At 46.3% G+C, this 23,878-nt stretch overlaps 1 protein-coding gene across 9 annotated transcripts in view; it reads right to left on the reverse strand.

Moving 5' to 3' along the window:
• Positions 1–23,878, reverse strand: part of DAB1 (DAB adaptor protein 1) — a 406,242-nt gene that overhangs the window by 40,432 nt on the left and 341,932 nt on the right. For 7 of the 9 annotated variants that reach the window (XM_042951825.1, XM_042951821.1, XM_042951824.1 and 4 more), the window contains one exon: positions 16,482–16,541. In XM_042951825.1, coding sequence (XP_042807759.1) covers positions 16,482–16,541 — 60 coding nt within the window. The remainder of the gene's footprint in view (positions 1–16,481; positions 16,542–23,878) is intronic. The other 2 variants (XM_042951826.1, XM_042951820.1) reach the window with 1 other exon arrangement.

Below are 23,878 nucleotides of genomic sequence, written 5' to 3' on the forward strand. Positions count from 1 at the left end.
AATGGAGAGATGTCACAGCAGAGGAAAAAATAGTCAGGAGGGCTTTGCCTGCTGCTCTGACAGCCGTTCCATGCAACATGCTTTTCCTTTTCTTCTCTGGAAGAATGCAGATTTTATGTGCTCAGGCATTCATTTCCTTATTCACGTCTTCATTCCTGGATTCGATCCTCAAGGAATTCATTTAATAATTAATAAACTTCCTGACTGCTCACTATGAGCAAGGCCCAGTGCCAACATTGCAAGGACTGAGATGCTGTCCCTTCTCTGAGCTGTAACAGCCAAGCTACGGAAACTGGAGGCTTCCAATTCAGGCTGGAGCATGAGGAGTGTCACAACAGGGGTACCCCACAATGAGCAATTTCACAGAGGGTGTACCATTTTCACTGCTGCGATGCCATTCACAGGACTGAAGACATGGCAAACGACCAAAACCCGACGTCTATTTTTGGGCAAATGGAATTGGACCTCTTTACTCATCTCTTGAGTTTTCTTCGTTGTAAGATTTGGGAAATATCCATCTCACAAGACTAGGGGAAGATTAGCTGGGGCAAGATTTCAGGTAATAGTATCATTAGCATGGAACCTGACCTCCAAATATGTGTAAGACCTCCAAATATGTGTCTGCGTCTTTGGGTCAAACAGGAAGTCAACAATTCGGTGGAGTATTCTTTAGGAATACGATGATTCGTAGCACCTTTTGGATGGCAGTTTGAATAGATTCAGGAGTTGAAGAACTGCAGAGTAGTTGAATTAGAAGAGATTGAAGGGATCTCTGAGTCAACTTAAGCCTGTATTTTTTTTTTTTCACATGAAGAAACTGAGGCCTCCAACTTTTTCAAAATCATGACGTGAATGGCAGAGCTGAGATGAAACCCCAAGTTCTGACTCCTAACCTAGTTCCTTACTACCATAGCACAATTCCACTCCTAGGTGTGCACACTAAGAGAAAACAGTAAATAAATCAGAGCAGAGAAACCTGGCGCACATTTTACAACAAGAAAACTAAGGCCTCAGGGAAAGCCCGGCTTGCTCATATGTAAAACAGCGAGGAAAATGGCTACTTCATAGATCTCCAAAGATCAGGTGAGGCAGTGTTCACCTATAGAATAGACATGGAAGGCAGCCCAAAGGTTTGGAGTCAGGAAATCTGGAAGAGCATTATCCTGCACTATCTGATTGATTGTCCAACATACAAACAGTTTGCAACTTTGTGTCATAATTTCACATGCCCTCCTAACAGGTCTCTCAGTATATTTCTCACCCTCAGGCTCTGGTACAAGCTACTCTCTGCGACTGGCTACCCTTCCCATCCTTGTTCATCAGGAGAACTGTAACACATCCCTAGAGACTTGGGTCTAGTTACCTCTTCCAAACCTTCCTCCAAAGTCCTAAGGATGGTGATTAGATGATCCTCCCCTGGGCATCATACATGTCAAGCTTCACTGGTTCTCTCTTCGCCACTATAGACTAAGACTTTGTAGAAACTAAGTTCCTTTTATGGGAAACTGTATATTATTCATTTTTGTATTCCTAAGATCTAGATATCCCAGTGACTAGCACACAACAGGAAATTATACTGAATTGACAAATTTAAAAAAAAAAACAGAATGAGGGAATGGATGAACTTGTTTATATAAGAGAATAGGAAACTGAACAGAAAGAAACTTGGTTATAGCATGACTTACTAAGCAGAGGGTATGGTAGTCCATATGGTGTTTCCAAATGCTCGGCATGTATGTGTGTGCACATGTATGCACACACACATACACACACTTGCTCGCTCACAAAGACTTGGCATTTACTATTATAAACTCTAGAAAGGATCTCATATTCACTCTGTCACTTGACCCAGTGAGGCTTTGCAGTCAGGGTAAATGGCCTTTGTTCTGATTTCAAAGAAATAGTAAGGAGATGTTCCAGAAAAAGTTATAAAAAAAAGAGATAGGCTATCCTTCTAGCCCTTCTAGAATCTGGATGGCATTTTTATCTGAATTCTTCAAGTCCTCCCCATTAGTGAGATCCATTGGTTCTCACCACTAATTGACCTTGACTAATAATGTCAATCTGTGACATTCCTCACTACTTGAAGTTGAGCCAATATCTGATCTTATCACCCTCCCCCTTAGTTGCTAGAAATTGTATCCCATACTATTTGGCCTCTCAAGCTTAATATGTCCAAAGAACTTTGGATCTTTTCCAACACATTCTTTCCTTGTCTTTTGATGTCTGTAAAGGCCACCAACTCATGCTTAGATGCTTAAGCCCTAACATGTACAAGTTATACTTGACACATCCTCTCCCACACCTGGACACCCAACCATTCACTAAGAAATGCTGTCTCCAGGCTCTGACTGCCTCTCTTCATCTTTTCTGCTGCCTTGTCTTTTGCCTAGGCTTCTGTTTTTACTCTTGCTCCTTAAGTTAATCTCCACTCTCCCCTTTCCCACTGTGCTCTGGCCAACACTGGTCTTCCCTCTGTTCTTCATGGACCACTGGGACATGCCTTTGCCCGTGCCTTCTCCTGTTCCTGTTTCACTGGCTTCTTCTCATAATACAGATCTCCGCTCAGCTGTCACGTCACTAGGGAGACCTCCTCTGACCATTTCTCCCCAAGTAAAAGAGCAGCCCCACCTCTCACCACGTTATCCTGTTTGGTTTTATGGCTCGCACTCATGCTCTATTAGTATTTTAACTTGTTTGTTGGCAGCCTTCCCCTGTGGGGTGTGAGCTGGGCAAGGGTTGGGACATGGTCTGACTTGTACAGCACGTGTGCCTAGCACAGCGCTCAACACGCGGTGACACGAGACAGTTATCAGTGGAATGGGTGAGGAGTGGATGCCTGAACACAGCAATGCACAAGTGACCAGAGATTGGTTCTAGCAGGTGCCGTCCAGTATTGCAGAAACGATGTGCCGAAAGCAACAGGGCCACTCTGTGCCTACTACTACAGCAAAAAAACCAAAACAACAACAAAAAAACTTCCTGTTTGTTTTCCGGTGCTGGACACCCTATCTCTGAAGACTAGGGAGCTAGGGTAAAATGTGGCATATGTGAGGAGATCCTACAATGACCTCACAGGCAGAGACCCTCTTTACCTGCATGTTTGCTATGTTCTAGGAAAGACCTTTTTAATTTAAACTAGTCAAGATACTCTGGATTAGGTCACAACTGGTTGAGATCATTCTTTCTGGTTTGGGTAGATCCATAAAGCCCCCAAATGTACAAGTGACTCTTGATTCGTCTCTCTCCCACACCCTGACATACAATCATTCATTAAGAAATGATAATTCTACCTCTGGAACATATCCCAAGCAGTCCATTCTGGTCTGAAGAGGAAGGAAAGGTTTTAATATTAATATTAAGACCTCATCCCTCCTTGGCCAGGCAGGGGTCATGCAGGACAATAATAACAACAGTTAATGTTCAGATGGAGCTTCTTCTCTATGTACAGACACTATTCTAAAGTGCTTTTACTTATTAACTCATTTAATTATTGCAACGGATACAGGTGCTATTGCTATCCTCATTTTCAGAGGAGGAAACTGAGGGACAGAAGGATTAATTAACTTACCCAAGGTCATCCAGCTAGTAAATGGTAGAGCTATAATGTTCACCAAAGTGGGCTAGCTTTGGAGTGTGTGCTCTCAACTACTCCACTATGGTGAGGAGAACAAAGGGTGTCAGACGATCTGTGTTTTAAGACTAGGGAAAGAGGTAAGGGCTCTGGAAGGAGCAACCACAGTTTAGGAGCCCGCCCTGCCACAGTGCACCCCAATCTTTTCTGGAGGACCCTGGTCAGATCACACTGCAAGTGTCATCCCTGTAATTCTGACTGGGGTCATAGGGGTAGAACCTTCTAGGTGACTATGGGACGAACAAGAGAAAAATAGCCAGAAAGACAAGGCTAGGAGATTGAAAACTATAGGAAAGTGGGAACGAACCAAGAGTATTGGGCTGGCAGCATACAATGGTGGGAAAGAGGAGTAACAGAGACAAGGACAGCTGCCAACATCCTGGGGAGAAGCACGGTGAGGCGCTGACAGAGCCCTGTGAGAGGTGGGAACGAGGGCTGGAGCAGGGAGAACGTGTACCAAGTGAGTCAATGTCATCTTAATAGGAGCCGTTCTTCGCATACAAGTCAGAGGCAAGGGATGCTTCCCTCAGAGCCAGACTTTATTTCCCTCTCCCCGTAGCGTCTCCACCTCAGTCTTCTGGTCCATAAAGTGGGGCAAATCATAGATGCTTTGTTCATTAAACCAGATAAACTTAGCGGAGCATCAGACTGCATTGGGGAGCTTTATAAATCTCCCTTTACATACATACACATGCACACGTGAGCCATACAAAAGCAGATCTAGGGGGTGGGGCCGAGGAAGCTGCCTTTTTAAAAGCATCACAAATGACTGCTGGGCAATGCAATGTTGGGATTCACTGAACCACATACAGCTGGCCAAACAACGCGTGTACTCCCCAGCCCCCAGTAAGTGCTCAGCTAATGTTCATTTCTTGCCTCCTTTCTAAGTCATTGCAAAATCAGGTTTTGCCATGGCTGGGTACTGTCATCAACATATATTTTTGTATTCTCCATGATCATTCATCTCTTTCTTCTTTTTTGCAACCAGAATTTGCTCATTATTCTTGTGTAACCACTAATAATGGCAGTTAGGGAGAAAGAAAGAGCCTCTGCATGATGATTTATCCAGAAAAGCTGAATTACTGTACCAAGAGAGAATGAGTGTCAGCATCAATGGATATTTATGGGGAAACTGTATATTATAGCTGTGCTCATTAGAGATGCTGTAGTTAAGGTTCTGTGAATGTTAATGGTCTGTATTAGAGGAATAATGATAGACTCACAGCAGCGGCAGTGAACAGATACCCTGGACTACATTTTTTCACCACATAACAGATCTCCAAGTAATCTGATTTATTATGCCCACTGAAGGAGCGAGCATGTACCAGGGCACCTCTGTCTCGTGGGTAGTACTGGGCTTGTTTCCACACAGGGACAAAACTGGTACGGAGTGCCAAGAACAAGATGGACAGATGCTTCCTGCCTTCTGTTTGAAATCTCCTGTGTTGTGGTCTTTGAGACAGGGTAGCCCAGTTGGGAAGGACATTCACTGGCTTTGGGTAAGGTGGCCCTACATCCTGGTCCGCTTAAGACAGCTCCTGTTCATGTCTATTGTCCTGATGTCATTGTTAATTGCACACCCCTTTTTTGCATTCCAAAGTGACCCACTTTGGATGATAAACTAGGTCACCCTCACTTTAAGTTCAGAGAGAACTAGCTTAGATTCTTAGGGATGCCTCTTCTAGCTGTGCTAAGTGATTTAACTTCTCTGATCTTTAATAACCTTTACCGTAGAGAAGAGACCTACTTCTTATGGTTGCTTGGGAGAGTCCTGAAGTAGAGCATTAAGTGCCTATCTCGTTAAGTGCCTTGCTTTCTTTGGTAGTTACAAATGTTGGTTATCCCTGCCCTATAGCCATGAAACTCTCCTGTAGGTTCAGCCCTACCCCAGGCTCTCAGGTTACACTTGATCTTGTTGACATTGCTTAGCCATGGAGAATTAAAGGCACTCTAGCCCCCCACTCTAGATACTGAAGTCACTCCCACCCATAGACCACAAGCACCTTCGGGGCTAGGCCACATCTTATTCCTTCTCCTATCTCTTGAAGCACTTGGTATAGTCCTATGCCCATATAACAGCTCACGATAATAATTACGGCTAACATTTATTGAGCACTTACTATGTGCCAGGTGCTACTCATATAGAGTTATACATGCATCACCTTATTTAGTCCTCAGGAGAATTCTATGAGGTAGGCACCACAGTCATTACCCACGTTTTATGAGTGAACACACTATCCGAGGTCACGCAGCTGGTAATTGAGGGAAAAAAATTTAAGGCCTACGTAATCAGGCTGAAAGGGTCACACTTCTGTTTTTTGTTTGTTTGTTTGTTTTTAAATTTTAGGATGAGAGAGAGCAAGGACGTGTGAACAGGGGAGGGGGGAGAGGGAGAGAGAATCCCAAGCAGGCTCCACGAGAGCCCAACGTGGCGCTCAATCCCATAACTGTGAGATCATGACCCGAGCCGAAATCAAGAGTCAGATGCTCAACCAACGGAGTCCCTCAGGTGGTCCAAAAGGCTCAAACTTCTAACTGTGATTCCACGTTGGTGCCAAGTAATCTTCCCCAGATGCTAACTGGTCATTCAGAAGAATCCAAAACATAAAGCACTTTGCTGAGTCATACAGCTAAGAAGTATAAAGCTCTGATTAACTTCAACTTTTTAAAAAATGTTTTTAAAATGTGTTTCTGAGAGACAGAGAGCAAATGGGATGGGCAGAGAGAGAGGGAGACACAGAATCTGAAGCAGGCTCTAGGCTCTGAGCTGTCAGCACAGAGCCCGACGTCAGGCTCAAACTCACGAACTGTGAGATCATGACCTGAGCCAAATTTGGATGCTTAATCGAATGAGCCACCCAGGTGCCCCAAACTTCAAATTTTGTGCCGTTTTACTCCCTCCCAAAGAGCAGGCTCCCAATCTGTGTTTGCAAATTCAATTATAGAAGAACAAAGCTTCTAATGGAAATAATGTGAAGAATCTCTTCATCTCAACACCCCCCTGCTCCCACCCATGGAATTAGCCAGTGGATTCTTTTGACAGTGGTTTTCACACTATCTTCTCTGGATCTCTTCCTTTCCAGAATCTTCTGTGCTTCAGAAAAGGATTCCAGGTGGGTAGGCCTTGAGGCTTCAACCCAGCTTCAACCACAACTCCTATTCCCATCTGTTTATATAAAAGGCTACTGGGCACAGTTCATTGCAATGATGGTGCCAGGATTTCATAAAAAGTTTGGAGACCATTCCTGCAGGAGACCGGTGGCAGGAATTTGAGCACAGCGATGGACTGATCATTGTTTTATCGAGATGTGATTTTTGCCAACACACAACTGAGCAAACAGGACACCAGGCAACTGCTTATGCAAGCGCTTATCCCCTTCCACATTTGCATTTGTAGAAAACAAGTTTCGGGAATGATTTAACAGCGAGCTGTCTACAACTCTGCTTGATTCCTTCCATTCATGACAGCCTGGTTTTTCAAACGGGGAAGAAAGAGCCAGATATCATTCAAAGTGATAATGTGACACTGCCCAAATGTGAGGCATGGACTGAGAACAGAGAGGAGGATGAAAGGGATTACTACTGTCTTTGGCAAGGACCTGAAGAGAGTGGATGGAAAGGCTGATCTACAAACACCCTTAGAACCTGGACACATAAAACAGCACGTATATAAATGGCAGAGCTATAGGACAGGAGACAGAGCACTCAGTCCCTATTGCCTGCTTACCTGACCTGCCAAAGCTTGCCACTTCAGAAGGAGCTTAGACCTTGTGTTTCTCTTACCCCCTCCCCCCACATCAGCAAGATCTTTCTAGACCTACTACTTTCTAGACCTACTTTCTAGATCTGAATGTCATTCATTCAAATTTACACATTTCCCTCCCTCCCTTCCTCTCCCTGTCTGCAGGGTGTCACCTGCAGCCCAGACCCAAAGTAATCTACTTGCCTACCCTTTGACCACTTTGCCCTCAGACCCATTCTCGCCCTCCCTCTGCTCTGTGTAGTAGGACAGGGGGGTGACCTTGTAAATTACATTGCCTGAGCTCCCTTGTCAACCCACTTTCACTTCGGTTTGGCCAATGAAAGGGGTAGTTGGATGCTGGATGGTGGAAAGAGGGGAGAAGCACTGAATTTCTCCCTGGCTCTCTTTATGCAGTATTCTGGCAGTGAATCTGGCCGTGAGTCTCCCTCACGGTTCTACTTTCCACCAGACAGCCAGCCCCTCTTGCCAAGGTCCCTGCGCCCTCTGCAGTCACAGTGCCCACTGGCAGCCCTGGTCCCTTTCTTTGTCCTTCCAGTCCTGGGGATGGTAGCAACTTCTGAATATTACTAATTTGGGTTGCTCCACTGTCCTCTGTTTGGCTTGTCAGCTCTTCTAACACCTTTGTAACTAGTTCTCCACATTAAATTCCCTCTATGAAATTACCTCGTGTGGGCACTGTTTTCCTGACTTCATCCTGATAGATACACATGGATAATCCCATTAGCTTCTTAACGGTCTCTCCAATAGCCAAGCCACCTGTCGCAGGCCACCAAAGTGATGCTGAGAATCACAACTCTAATAGTGCCACTCAACACCCAGCAGCACCAGTGGCTCCCCAGCCAATCTGAGTTTCTGAGCATCGCATTCCAGGTCCTTCACTCCGTGGGGATGGCTTCTCTTCGTGCCCTGTCACCTGCTCACACGAAGGCATCCTGCAGTCCCACCACCCCAGACTCTTCATCAGCCCCCGGGATATGGTATGCTTTTCCATAGTGCAGTGCCTTTACACATTCAGTTCCCTCTTCCTGAATCCCGTTCCACTCTTTCTCTGTGCCAAGTTCCTATCATCTTTTAAGACCCTACTTCCTGGGTGAAGACCTCACTGAACTCCCTTGGGCAAAGTTTTCTGCTTCCCGACTATGCTCCCAGAGCATATTGTAGACAGCTCTTATGGCCTAGAGGATTACACGGGTTGCAACCATTTTTACACATCTACCTTCTTGTGATCATTAAAATTCTCAAGCAGCCATCCTTATTCATCTTTATATCCCTAGTGAGTAGGCCACTTTATGGCAGATAGGAGGTCCTTAGTAAATGTTTGTCAAATGGATGGATGGATGAATGAATGAATGAATAGAAGCTGTAAGGGAACTTGAAAACAAGGAGGGCTCTCCAGCAAATGGAGCTGTGGGATCACAGAAGTCATGAAGGTCGGTCACTGCAGGCATGTGGGCCAAAGCCAGAGTCAGACACGTTCATCTGCGCTCATCACAAATGTTCTGGAGGGATCCCTGCATTGGTGAGAAGGCTGACCCAGCAGCTTTTAATGTCCTCACAAATTCTGAGATTCCAGGGATTTAGGATTCTATCTCAGGACAGTTTTGTTAACCACTGCATACCGAAAGCCTGTCTAAGAAAAGCAAGACAGGGCAAGCTTCTATTTCCTTTGTGGAATATGCCGATGCAGATTCCTTTCCCTTAGTTCAGGAAGACCTCCTCTTGTGTGACATCTATGTTAACGGCATTCCGATAATTATAATTTCTCTACAATGTGGTGCTTAATGAGGAAGTGAAACTGACAAATGTTCAGACTAGATTTAATTCAATTATGAAACATCTTGATCCAGATTTCAGACTAAAGGAAAAACCAACTGCTGAATTGTGAATGAAAATTTATTTGCCATGAAAGACGGGGGCTGGTGGGGGTGGTTAGGAACAGTTGTCCAGAGAATTTCTGTAATTCTTCACTTTAATGGATTGACTCTTCCTACATTTGCAGCAGGGAAACTGAATTAAATCTAAGGCAAGGAAAATCAACTGAATACTGATTGTTGGGAAACAGGGGTCTTGCACAGAAACATAGATGTTTGGAGGGTGGGAGGCAGGGGAGGCCAAATGAGCAGCTCTCTGATTTTTGATTCCTTGAGATTTGTTCTTTGGGACTCACAAATATTTTTTTCAATGTCAGGATACAGAAAGCAGTGCATAGGCAGAGTGAGGGGTCAGGAACGAGTCAGACATGGGTGTGCCTCATGGGACTCCGGCTGAAGGGGGAGAGAGGTGTTCATAGCCACCCCCAAGGACTAGCCTCAGCGTTGTTAATAAGGACTCAGAAGCAACGAGTAATGGGAGACAGAAACTGGCCTGAGTACTGACTCCAACCAGGGTGAGGAAGAGGAGATGGGGGCTTGGCATTTTCTTGAATCCTAAAGGCAGTGTGTTTTAGTGGAAACTGTGTGAATCAGAACAGCTGAAGGTTCAATTTCGGGCTCTGTCACTTATCAGCTTTGTGACTGTATAGGACCTCTGGAAAGCCTCAGCTTCCTCATATATAAATGACACATCTACCTTCCAGGTGTGACTACTGAATGAGATAGATTGAGACCACAGTCTAGGCTGTCCATGGCACACAGTATCTACTCAGTAAAGTCTACCTGCTTTTTCCCCAGCTAAGTTAGCTCAGACTCTCAGTGTGCAGGGCTGGTGGCCTAGCACTGTAAGGCAAAGAAAGGAAGTGAAGGGAGCCTTGGACTTCACATGCGATCACTGGGGTTTTTACCCGATTCTCCCAGTGTGGCTCTTTTCCAGGATGCACCAGAGAGATGCAGAGCACTGTCATCCAGCTCTGCAGGAGGAAACTAAGGAGGGACCGATTTTCTAAGGACCTACTCTGTGCCCAGGGCTTGCTCAGTGTGGTGCCTTGATTACAGCGCATAGTAAACATGTTTCCATCCGGAGCACCGACCTCACGGGGCAATGCCATAACTTATTGCTGCACACTTCACCGTGGGCAACTCTAAAGCCAGGGAGAGGATGGTGGAGATAGTAACGGGGCCTCTGGGGTGCCTGGCTTCGCAGCTGAGACACCGGGAACAAGATGGTGAGGTAAACGCTAGATGTTATAAACACGGGGGAAAGTGGATGAGAGAGTGGGTGGACGGCTCCAAGGTCCACTAGTGTGGTTACCTTCTCCACATAAGAACCCCTGCAGAACCATTCACCTGCTGCTTGAATACTCCGGGGGCCAGAGACCTCACTACTCTTTGAGAGCTGTCCTTCCCTCTGAAAATCAGCTCAGATGGTTTCAGATTTCTTCCTGACAGTGAGCCCAGATGTGCCCTCTCTTGTCAGAAAACTTGAGCCTTTCTCGTAATCTTAAGATAGTCTATAAAATAACTGGAGGAATGAGTGCACAGCATCCCTTGGTCTTTACGTCCCCAGAGACCATGAAAGCAACCCCTCATCTTCATAGACAATGCTCTCACATTGCTTCATGAGTCTCACAAAAGCCCTGAGATGTTGGCATAGAATGGTCATCATTTTCACTCGAAGAGGAGTCTCAGAAACTTGAAGAGATTGGCAAAGATCACACCCAAAGGGAGGAAAGAATCTCAGGGGAGTCTGATTATTCCTTTCAATATCTGAATCCATGTCTTGTCCCCCAGAACTGAATGTGGAGTCCAGCTGGTCAATTCCACAACCTGTGTCCTTTCTATTTGCCGCTAAGCCAAACCTTTAAGACTCTCTTTCAAAGGCCGAAGAAAGTTCTGCTAGAATCCACCGATGGGTTAGTACTGATAATTATGTCTAGTACATCCACATAAAAGGATTTAAAACCAGGCAGTTATAGGGTGAAGGGTAAAAGATCTTTTTCAGCCATAAGAATATTTTTTTTAATGTTTATTTATTTATTTTGAGAGAGAGCGAGTGTGACAGAGCTGTCAGCGCTGAGCCTGACCCGAGGCTTGATCCCATGAACTGCGAGGTCATGACCTGAGCCAAAATCAAGAGTTGATGCTTCACCAACTGAGCCACCCAGGCGTCCCTCAGCCATAAGACTACTACATGAGGTGGGAAGGAGGGGAGGGGAGAAGACAAGTGCTGGTATTTCTCATGTGACAATGACATAAGGCATGCTGAGGTTTAGGTCTGTTGACCTATGAAGGTTAAGCCTCAACCAAGTTGAGCGTTGTGGGGCGTGACAGGGTCCAAAACAGGCACTTGAGCAAACTGTGAATGTGTGAGTCCACTGGGTCCCCCTGTAGAGCCAGAATCATGTTCAAAGGCTAACGGAGTGCAAAAAGCACTAAATAATGGATGCGGTAATGGGCTACTTAGCTGACGTTTTCCTCTCCACTCAGGGATGTGCCTTCCCAACAGCCCCAAAGAGGCCAGGATATTTGTCTAAAGAACACCAGAAGCATTATCATCTGGCAGAAAGAAAGGCTACCCATTTCTGAGAAGGAAACTGATGATAAATTCATCAGTTCTGAGTACCACCTAGTAGAGGAAATAAAAACTCAGGAGCCAGAAGGACCTTAATGATATGCCCAGAAGGGGCTGTGCCCGTCCAAGTCCTGCTCATCCTTCAAGGCTTTGCCCAAGTTATACGCTCTTTCCTCCCTGCCTCTCTAGTCAGCTAATATTCCCTATCAGCAAGCATCAATTCTATCAGAGTTTGGAGACCCTGGCATAAAAATAAAGCCTGTGTACAAATCTTCTAGCTGCCTTGACCAGGAAGAGAGGAAATGTATATTTCTGGGAGCGAATGGGATTAATCCTTATCTTGTCTCAGAGTCCTAGGTAAGAGTGGAGGGGAGTGTAGTATGACCCTAAGAACAAATCTGTTACAGGAAGGTAACATTATAGGTCTGGATTAGGACAAGCAAAGCATCCTAACACATTATTTGTGCAAAAGGGAACAAGAAAGGGGCTGGTAGAGCTTGGCTCCCCAAGGTTATGGTGCCTGGTGGTATAAACTAGGGTGTGGATGCATGATGTCAGAGAGGAGACTGAAGACAGAGAACTGGCTTTCTGTCTGGACCAACATCCCAACTGATCGAGACAAAACTGTGTCCCATCAGGTGACGCACTGGGGTGGGCAAGACCCAGAAGAAATGCAACGACTTCTCAAACTCCAATACACCAAATGTGACACCTTGATGAGGACACCTCTGGCCATGTAGGGTGACAGTGAGCCACCCTAGTCCAGGGGACTGAGACTCCAGGACAGAGGTTTTAGAGCTGCAATCAAGGATCCCACTGGCTTCAAGGCCTATAAAAATTTACTTGGGCACATGAGACTCCCGCCACCCACGGGGAAAGAGTATACCATCAAAAGCTCAAAGGGAGCAGAAATCCTCAGAGGAGTTACTTTAGAGAGAGTGATGATTAAAAGCGATTCCTGACCTCAAGGTGCTCACAGAGCAGAACAGTAACAGCTCACAGCTGTTGAATCCCTACTCTGCACCAAGCACTGTGTTGATTCATATTCTTCAGCTCACTTAGTCCTTAACACAAAAAACTCTAAGGCAGGTACCATTAACCCTGAAGCCAAGGCCTTTAAGAAACTCAAAGTCCAATGGCTCACATGGATTCATTAAGAAAAGGTAACAGTGCATTGTGATCATTGCACAGAGAAGCACAGAGCTCTCCCGGGGGAGCTGTTTACTCTGGGGTAAAAAAAAGGCTTCCTAGAGGAGGTGTGCAATTACCTAGCATACTTGCAATCCCCGCCTCAGTGTGAACTGTTGGCTGGTGGATTGCTCGTGCCGACAACCGACGGTAATGTTCTCGTTTAATCTAGTCCATATCCCTTGTTAAGGTTTTACATAAATGTCTCCTTTAGTCCTCCAAACAAAGCTACAAGGCAGGCATTCCTTTCTCTTTGCAGGTTACGACACTGGGGTTTAGAGATGGAAAAAGATGCTCAAGGACCCTTAGCGGGTGGCCAGGATGAGAGCATACCCATGTCTGATGCTGAAGATCAGGCCATTTCTTCTGGGGCTGATGTGTGATCTTCCCCAGTGACAGCCCCAAGCTGAGTCTCTTACTGGGCTCTGGGCAGACTGGGCTCTGGACCCGAAGAAGAAGAAACCGGTGGTTCCTAGAGTAACAGGCCACTGGGCAGTTTCCCTTCTTGTGGGAAACTTGTGGAAGCTGTCAAACTGGCTTGAAGCTGCTTAATATGCACTGACTTGGCTGTCTTTGGTTTATTTGTCTTTCTGGTTAAGGAGCAGGTGGTGAGGTAGCAAACAGCGAGATCACAGCAGAGATTTTCAGGGCACAGAGGTATCCCAGGGAATATGCACTCATCAGGGAGGCAGGTCTACAGGGGCCAGCCTGGAGGACAGGAAGATCCCAGAACAGTGAGGAATGTGGGCTGTGGGATATTTAAAGTACCTCTGGGAAGTTTAGGCAAGTGGGATCAAGTTTCCAATACACATGTTGTTTTCTCCTCAAAATCATTTAGTAAGTTGGGTTTAGTAACTCCTTTGATAGATGAGAGCAGGGAGGTGTAGAGAAACAAGGGAACTTATCAGAAGTCCTACAGGTAGTAAGAACAGGAGTTGAGATACCAAACACAAGCATCTGCCCCTCCACTAGAGTTGATATGTTTGACTTGCTACCTCTCTCTGGCTTTTAGAAATGTTGAAATCGTTCACAGAAAAGCCCAGATGCTTCTAGGACTCTACGCGAACAGAGGGTTGGAAGCTACTGCTGGCCATTCAGGCAGCCCAGATATTTCTCAAGCAAAACCTGAGCATGTTTACTTAATGCCTATTTCAGAGTCAGATAACCAGGAAATTCCCTTTAAAAGAAAGTGTAAGGATTTTCAATTCTTTCTACAGGCAGAGTCATGTGTATATTTATGAAACACCCCTTGAGCGGCTGTGTCATCCCTGCCTTTCACATGCCAGACCCCGGGCTTGCTTCTGGTAATCCAAGGACCTCAGGAAGTTCCTGGAAGTAAGGAGCCAGGAGAAGAGTTGGGATGCTGTGTGCTACGAGCTGTTAACAGAGGAATGATAGGGAGCGGGGCACAGAGGTAGGGGTGATCTGCTCACTCACACTTAGCAGAAGACCACAAAGTCTCCCTGAGTCCCCATAGCCTGAAGCTAAGCTGGGCTATTAGGGGAGGATGTGGCTCCTTCAGAAGCTTCAGTAGAGCTGGACCAGGGGGAGGTAGACCAGAGATCCGGGCTGAGGCTGGCATCTGAGTGCCATGCACGTCAGGCTAAGGAGCTTGGGATTTTTTTTGTTTGGTTGGGTTTTTTTTTTTTTTTTTCAGCTATTAAGCATGGAGATGGTGTGGCCAGATTGGTTAATAAATTCACGAAAACCAAGGCGGCAAATGGAGCATGTTTCCTCACGTATCTAAACCTGTTAGGGGCAAGCGAAGCAATTTAGGCACAAATTGAATTGTAGGGAGCTGTGTGATGGCAGCTGAACCAAACGGAAACACGAACGGACCAGTGTCTCCGTGACAAGAAGGCTTGACAAATGCAAAGGCCTCAAGGAGAAAAACGGCTTTTTCTCTGAGCGACACTTCACTTCACGTTCTCAACTACGTTGTAGACTCAAGTTTTTGAGGACCCCATTCAAATATGCTGTCTCATGAAACCTAACATGCGTTGGCTTTTGGGAGCAGGATTTAGGTGGGGTCTGGTGGATGCAGCATATTGGGAAGAGGAATGGATGCTGATAGGGAAAGGAAGAAATTTCACCAGGTGAAAAGAGAACAGGGGCAGAGGAGGGTAAGAATGAGCCAGAAAGACTCTCAACTCAGGACAGAAGGTCAGGTTTGAAAGGGACAACAGGAGCTCCTCTTTCCCCTCTGCCCATTCCACATTTGAATCCTCCTATAGTTTTTCTGACAGGGGGTCTTTTAGGCTCTGCTTGCACCAGCTCCAGTGATGGGGAACTCACTCCCCTAGGTGCCAGCTGTTCTAACTCTTAACAGCTCTGACCACTGCTCAGGAAGGTCACTGTCACTTTGGGCTGGCCAAATCAGAACAGTGTAAGCCCTCTTCCAACCGGTAGCCCTGGGGACTCCCATCTCCACATTTATGGTTCCTTTTCTCCAGGCCAAGCATTTCTAGGTCCTTCAGTTGCTGCCCTAGGAATGGGGTTTCAAACTGCCCTATCAATCTGACCTTGAAAAATGCGGGGGTGTCTTTGTGTCTCTCACAGGGTGGGGTCCAGGACCAACAACAACAGCCCAGAGAGTCATCCAGCCTCACAACAGTCCTGTTAGGGTCAGAGCTGGAGTTCCTGGGGGTCTGTTTTCAAAGCCTGTGCTCTTTGTACCTACCCATCACTGAGCTGAATGAGATCAGCGGTGACTAAACATCCTAGTTCTGTTTACACAGGCCGCGGTGAAGTCCGATGTCCCCTTGGGCAAGAGTTCCCCAGTGCTCCTGAATCACGTACAGAGGCTGCCTTCCGCACGCCGACTGGATGGGGGGCCGAAATCTGGGCCTGGCCTAGCACTGGCTTGTGGCAGTGTCACACAGCTTGGTATTTTCCATTTCCAGGAGTCCCACCGGCCGATGGGGTCCAGATGTAGTGGACCTGCCGGGTTCTTTGCAAGCCCACTACACGTGGCCTTTTTCTTGGTGGTCTGTCCACTGGCTGGACCCTTATACAGTCTAAAGGCCCTGGCCGGCTCTTCTATGATCCCTCTGAGACCTGTCAACCACTTTTAAATCGGATGGGCAACTCTTCCCAGGATCGAGACACTGCCCCCTATTTGATCAGGTATAATTAAGTCTTTGGCCGGAGACTTTTGTCATGGAACAACTCAGACCTTGAGACCCCTGGACATAGTGGTTTGTGCAATTCAACTCACCGCCACGCGGGGGGCCAGACCTCGGTCCAGGTTGGCAACCCTTCCTCAGCCTCACCATTTCCGCCTTATGCCCCCTTCCCTCTGACTCACTGAGGAGTCCGTGCCATGTAGGCCCTGGTAAAGCTAAGTTATAACGCCTATCCAGAAGAGGGGTTCCCTTCCTCAAGCTATAGACACAGCCTCGTAGGAGTGCAGGTCACAGGAGCCTGGCAGAAGAGAGAAGATTTACTTACACTTACAGGTTGACTTTTTGGCACATCATAAACACCTTCCTTCTTTTGGCTGGTGGGAACCTATGGAAAAATCAAATTCGACACAGTCAAAACACTTTGATACTCCACTTTCAGAGAACAAAGCCATCACACTTCAACTTCAAGCTGGCTTAAGTGTGTGTGAGAATGGCCCCTGAGGCCTGAGAGTCCCAAATCAAAGGGGCTTCCGCCAGTGTAGAAGCAGGAGGCCAGGCTCCTTCCCTGAGGAAAGCTGGATGAGGGAGGAGTGTGTGAGTCACTTAAATGAGTGCAGGGTGTCTCTGCCATCGGACTTCTCACGGAATCACAGGACAGATGGCTGCAGGGACCTCAGAGGTTATGTGGTGGAAAAAATAATCCTCATTTCGCCAAAGACACAAATGAGCCTCAGAGAGGTGCTCTGACTTGTCCCAAGTGATTAAAATTAGTTTGCAGCTGAGTTTAAGCTGAGAGTCAGGTTATTTACAATATAGCAAACATCAAGGTCTCAGTATAAAGAACGGCTTCTGCTGGGATCATGGACAAGCCATCTGATATTTACCCAAAGTGTCTTCCAAGAAAAGGGACCGTTAATGGCAGGGAAAGCGCAAGACAAGAGTCGAGAAAATTCCAATTGTTTTTTAATATGTATCTGTATTTTCTTTCCTCCCTCTCTCCTCGTACTCCTCCATCTGGTCTTATCGGGCCACTTGGGAACTGTCACACCCTGAACAGGCCACAGCCCCTCGGAGCGTCACGATCCTTAAATGGGTTTTACTGGCTCTGCTTCTGATTTGGGTTACTGTGGGAATCCAACAAGAAAGTAGACAGTAAATACAGACGATTAGGAGCTGTGATAGTGTGAAGTGTTAGAATGAGAGCTTCTTTTACTGCTGACACATCATATAAATAAGGATCAGCACGTATTTTATAATATTAACAACAGTAGATAGGTTGAACGCTTTTCTAATGGGCCAGTCAGGGTGTTACACTGAAACATTCCGGATGGAGAGCAATCATGTGTGCTTCCCAGAAACTAGCACAGTGTAGCTCCTACCCCCATCGGAGGCATCAGCCTGCAGTGGTCTTCTGTCTGCTAATCTGTGTTTCTTTTCACCAGACTGGGAGCTCTTTAAGAGCAGGCACAGTGCCCAACGCTCAGTAGGCATCTGGTAGATGTCTGCTGCGTAAATGTTTCATAAGAAATGTGGGGAACAGTGAAGGAAAAGAAAAAGTGTCTTTTAGGCTTGGACCAGCTAACTATACAATTAACAAGAAGGAAGAATTTGGGCTCATTCCTCGAGACCCTGTGCTATTTCCACACTCATCAACTTAGCTTAAAATCCTTCTAATAATCCTAAGAGCTCGGTGTTAGAATCTTCACTTTAGGTGGTGAAAAACTGAGGCTCAGAGATGTCAGGGAAACTTTTCCAAAGCTTTAAAGCTAGTTAAGCGGTGAGATTCGAACCCAGCTCTTTCTGGCTACCGAACAAAACATTTATTACTAACAGCCCGAACTAACATTGACAGGGCACTTCTTATGTGCCAGCCACTGTTCTGAGTATTTACATGTATTTGCATGCAGTCCTCAAGACAAGTCAGTCGGGCAAGGATGACAACTGTCACAATGTTGCAGAGGAGGAAAATGAAGCCCAGAGAGCATCCTGCAGGTGAGGGGGGGTGGGGCTAGAGCTGGAGTTCTGGCAGTTCGCGTTTTAACTACTACGCGGTATAGACAGTTGCACCTCACCCCTGGTCCCACCGTTCCCTAGCTGTTTTTGATTGCACCCTTTTCTCTGACATCACATTCTACACTTGCAGAAGGTTGTGCACGTTCCTGCAGAAAACGGGAGGTCCATGGCAGAGCACGGACCATGCAGAAAGATGCGCTTCCTGAGCTGCTCTCGCAAACCCTAGTTTGCAGGTAGCCAGTGACGAATGTAATTTCTTTGCTCCTGATAACTCAGCTCCCTCTAAAAGGAATCCTCTAAGAATGCCTACAGAGTCCTTGTTAACAAGGGCCAATAAATTACCAGCCCGCACTTGTATTTTTACTGGCTCACCCTTTCCTGAGCAACACGAACAGCATTTCTGTTCCTCGTAATTCACTGCTCACTATGGGCACTTAGCAAGTTGAACCGCAGCTGACTCTCAATTATCCCTGCAAATGGAGGAGAAGCGGCAGGATGGATAAACCCAAACTGTGCATAATTGAAAAAGCTTTGCTACTTGGTTCTCCCATGGGTGACATATCAATCTGCCTGTTTGTCCTTAAAGATTTATGTCGGGCAGGATACGTTCTTGGGAGCCTTGCCTGGCTCTCTACCTGGTCGGAGCCTTCCTCTGGACTCTTATAAGCTCTGGTACATTCTTCTACTAAAAAATAAAAGTGGCCAAGAACCTACTATGTATCAGGCTTTGTGGTTTGCCGGGGACAGTGATGGCAAACAAGCTGGATAAGGCCCCCGAGTGAATGGAGCACCTTGTTTTCCTGGGAGGAGTTGAGAAAGTAATTGGGTTACTCACACGAGTGTCAAAAGTGCTTTATCTTATATAGGAGCTATCAACCCACACTGCAGCTGCCTGTGAGCTTGTGCAGCGCAGGGCAGGTATTTTGCTAACCTGTTCCTCATCCCGTAAATACTGGTTACACAGGAAATGTTTAAGCACTGAACATTTACCATGTATGTGTTAAGGGCAGAAGTGTTTAAGGGACAAAGACCAGAACGTGCCTCGTGTGCTGGTTCTCACCCCTGCCTGGCTGGTCCACTCTGCCCGCAGACCATTTCAGTAATAGGACGGTGTAGAGTGATGACAGTTCTCAACCAAAAGGAAGCGGGAGATCTGTTTAAATTTTTTTTTAACGTTTATTTATTTTTGAGACAGAGCATGAACAGGGGAGGAGCAGAGAGAGAGGGAGACACAGAATCTGAAACAGGCTCCAGGCTCTGAGCTGTCAGCACAGAGCCGGACGCGGGGCTAGAACTCACGGACCGTGAGATCATGACCTGAGCTGAAGTCGGACGCTTAACCGACCGAGCCACCCAGGCGCCCCAGGAAGCGGGAGATGTGGTTCCTAATCCTGGCTCTGCCACAGGCTGTGAGTCCTCAGAGGGCCCCTCTGTCCTCTGAGCCTCCGTTTTCTCATGTAGCTATGGTGGGCAGGCCAGGGGGTGCCTAGACACGCGTTGAGGGTGGCGACCACGCTGTGGTCTATCACATCCCCGTGTGCCTGGCACACACTAGGTGCTCCGTACACAATTGCTTCTTGAACAAAGGAGTTAACAGATGTCAAACTACTGTAAAAGCTATACATTAAGCACTACATGTACAGAAGACATTTTAGCTCAGTGACATACTAATAGTGTTAGAGAGGCAGTTTCAGGGTTGAGTGACATTGGAGCAGAGAGTTATCATTTTAAAATAACAATACTTGACACATCACGGGCGATTAAAAATGATTTTCAAGCCAAAGGACTCAGAGAATGTCTGTGTGCAAAGCCGCAATCTCGCCCGTGTGTTAACGTTAACGTACTAAAGAATTACCAGGTCTACAGCTGAGGCTCTGGCCTTGGGCACAGCACTCAAACTGGAGGACTTGATTTTCTTCCATTTAAAACGATAGCCATCGTAGCTGTGCTTATCTTACTGAGTTACTGCAAGGGTCAAAATCAGCTGAGGTGTAAAAAACCCTTGTGCTGCAAGGTTCTGTGTTGCTTTAAAAAGATGACTGATAACTTTTCCTGATGCGCGCAAAAAGAAAGACAATTACTGTTGTTAATCCGGTTTGGAAAATGAGACTACTGATCCTCAAAGAGAGGTTCCGTTTACTCAAGAGTCTCTCCCTCCCTCATGCCGGAGTTATAAACAGCAAAGTCAAGTGAGGCTGCAACTTTCCGCTAGGCTCTCTGACGAGACGAGGCGACCACGTCATGTTCTGCTTCACTTAATATAACATCCTAAGACCTCGTGAACAGCATCTGATACTGACAAAGTTCTCAGGAAGTAGAGGAACTAACATTTACACAGAACCTACTACGTACCAAGAGCTTTACACCTTCACATCACTTCTAGAGGCAGATAATGCAGCATTCCTAATTTTATAGCCTGGGAGATTGGGATACAGAAGTTATGCACTTGATCCAAGGCCACAAAATGGCTAAAGGATCAGGCCCCAGGTCTGTCTGCCTCATTCCTCATTCTGGAAAGCAGGGGATGGGATTAAAATCTGAGACTACCGGGGCGCCTGGGTGGCGCAGTCGGTTAAGCGTCCGACTTCAGCCAGGTCACGATCTCGCGGTCTGTGAGTTCGAGCCCCGCGTCAGGCTCTGGGCTGATGGCTCGGAGCCTGGAGCCTGTTTCCGATTCTGTGTCTCCCTCTCTCTCTGCCCCTCCCCCGTTCATGCTCTGTCTCTCTCTGTCCCAAAAATAAATAAAAAACGTTGAAAAAAAAAAAAAAAAAAAAAAAGAAAAGAAAAGAAAATGTTTAAAAAAAAAAAAAAAAAAAAGGGGGGCGCCTGGGTGGCGCAGTCGGTTAAGCGTCCGACTTCAGCCAGGTCACGATCTCGCGTTCCGTGAGTTCGAGCCCCGCGTCAGGCTCGGGCTGATGGCTCGGAGCCTAGAGCCTGTTTCCGATTCTGTGTCTCCCTCTCTCTCTGCCCCTCCCCCGTTCATGCTCTGTCTCTCTCTGTCCCAAAAATAAATAAAAAACGTTGAAAAAAAAAAAAAAAAAAAAAAGAAAAGAAAATGTTTAAAAAAAAAAAAAAAAAAAAAAAAAAAAAAAGGGGGCGCCTGGGTGGCGCAGTCGGTTAAGCGTCCGACTTCAGCCAGGTCACGATCTCGCGTTCCGTGAGTTCGAGCCCCGCGTCGGGCTCTGGGCTGATGGCTCAGAGCCTGGTGCCTGCTTCCGATTCTGTGTCTCCCTCTCTCTCTGCCCCTCCCCCGTTCATGCTCTGTCTCTCTCTGTCCCAAAAATAAATAAAAAAAAAAAAACATTGAAAAAAAAAAAAAATTAAAAAAAAAAAAAATAAATAAAATAAAATAAAATCTGAGACTACCCTGGGCCAAGCTGAAGACTTGGAGATACTGTAGTCTCCTCAGGATGAATAGCTGTGGAATAATCAGAGGCCCTCAAAACACAAAGAAGAGTGCGGCTCCCTAATCACAGCTCCTTAAAAGCTCAGCTTTATCTTTGGGCCCAAGAGCTTATCTTGTGTTGAGCAAATTGAGGCCCAGCGAGAAGAGAGGGTGATAAAATATTCATTTCCTTAAACGGTACCTTCCTGCTAATGATGGACAGCCGGAAAGATCCGGAGGTCACAACTGTTAAAACAAGTGTGATTTTTAGATAGTGACTTGGAGCCTACGCAGAATCTAATCGTGAAACTGCATCAGGATATTCTGGCTGAGAAGAGCCCGGGGATTCATGCATTTACCGGGGTCAGAGAGACTTGGCTGGGAGTGGGAGTTCTGCCTCTTGGAGCTCTGTGACCTTGGGCAAGACATCTTATCTGTGTGAGCCTCAGGGTTCCATCTGTAAGGTGGGAATGAGGGTTCAAGCCACACAATCTTGTTGTGAGAGATAAGATATTGCATGTAAACCCCATTCATGGAGCCCTCAATAAATGTTACCCCCTCCCCTCCCCCCGCCCCCCCCACAATTTCTAAGTCTTGTTGCCCTGTAAAGCAAGCGAACATGTTTCTCTAAAGAATCGCTGTCCTCTGATAGGCACTAGCTGCAAAAAGCTGCAAAGGACCTCGCCTAAGAGACTCTTCAGTCTTAGTCGCTCAGTTTACAGGTGAGTAAACTGAGGCTCAGAGAAGGAAAAGAACTTGAGTTGGTACTTGGACTAGGATTCCGAATCCACACACTGTGTGACTCAGGATGAAGCCTCTTCTCTACATCCTTCACACGAACTTGCTTCATTCTCATGCCAACGTGTGAGTTACAGGGAAACTAGTTCCCTATCTTACCACTGGGGAAACTGAGGCTCATAGAGGGCAAGTGTCTTGCACACTACCACTCGGCCAAAGATAGTTGGTGACACAGCCAGAACTGGAACCCAGTTCTCTGCTCACCTAAACCAGTTCTTCCCACACATAGGATGTCCCACACCCCCAGCCGTCCCCCATGGGGGCCCGCAGGTGCCACTAACTACGGCTTGGCTGGGATTCAGAAACTTTGCACTGAAAAGACTCATTTTGTCTTACAAGGTGCTTTTTCTTCAGGGGATGACTGGTTAATGGTTTCTTTTGGCCTCATATTCAGACACCGCAAGGTTGTAATAATTTAAAATCTGACGGGGGCCAGGGTGGCTCAGTCGGTTGGGCATCCAACTTCGGCTCAGGTCATGATCTCACGGTTCGTGAGTTCGAGCTCCGCATTGGGCTCTGTGCTGACAGCTCAGAGCCTGGAGCCTGTTTCAGATTCTGTGTCTCCCTCTCTCTCTGCCCCTGCCTGCTCACACTCTGTCTCTGTCTCTCAAGAAGTGAATAAACATTAAAAATCAATCAATCAAAATAAAATCTGAGAACAAAAATGTAAGTTTTCCATTTAAAGACAGAAACTGTGTGAGCGCTGACTTTAAACAAGACTTCAGAGCATAACTTTACACTTGCATCCAATCTAGACCGATCCAGGGGAGAGAAAGACGATTATCACTCCATGGGCCTGGTTTATACTGAGCTACTGGTAGAGCTGATGTTATACTTTGGTCATTTACAATTCTGTGCATTTGACGGAAACTGAAAATCTATTTTACTTTCATTACATAAGTAATGCGTGCCCAAGGCAGAATAGCAGACCACATAACTGAGTGAGTTAAGGAAATTAAAATCACTTATTAAATACATTAAATTTTTTCCCCTTCTTCCATGATGTTTATATTTCAAATTAAGGCTGAGTTTCTAATTAGTGACAAATTGGATGCTGTCATATTTATCTGATGTGTTGCTATGGTGCAGTTTCTCTAACTCTGATGGGCAAGCATGGGGGAGGTCCGGTGAGTTGTGCCTTCACTCACATGGGGTCTGATCGCTGCTCTAAATGGCTGTACAGCCCCCGGGAAGTTACTCAGCTTCTCTGGGCCTCAGTTCCCCCTCATAAAAGTGGGATTAGATACCTACTTTATAGCATGTGCGCGAGAATGGAGTGAGTCAAAATGTGTGTGTGAGGTTTTTCCCAGAAGCAGACACTGAAGAATATTAATTTACCTTCCCTTCAGGAGGGGTGAAACTTGGAGCTGTACTTTCTTTTATTCAATTAATATTTCCAGTGCTGTGTTCCAAAGGTGTTTGCTTTGGAGTTTGTCCTTCATTTTCAGTAGTGCTTTTAAAAGAAATGTGATGAACACATTCTTTTGAGAAGCGAAGGACCCTTCTGTATCATGGACAACAACCCT

This window comes from Panthera leo, chromosome C1, assembly GCF_018350215.1.
Source record: "Panthera leo isolate Ple1 chromosome C1, P.leo_Ple1_pat1.1, whole genome shotgun sequence".
In the NCBI taxonomy this organism is placed as follows: Eukaryota; Metazoa; Chordata; class Mammalia; order Carnivora; family Felidae; genus Panthera; species Panthera leo.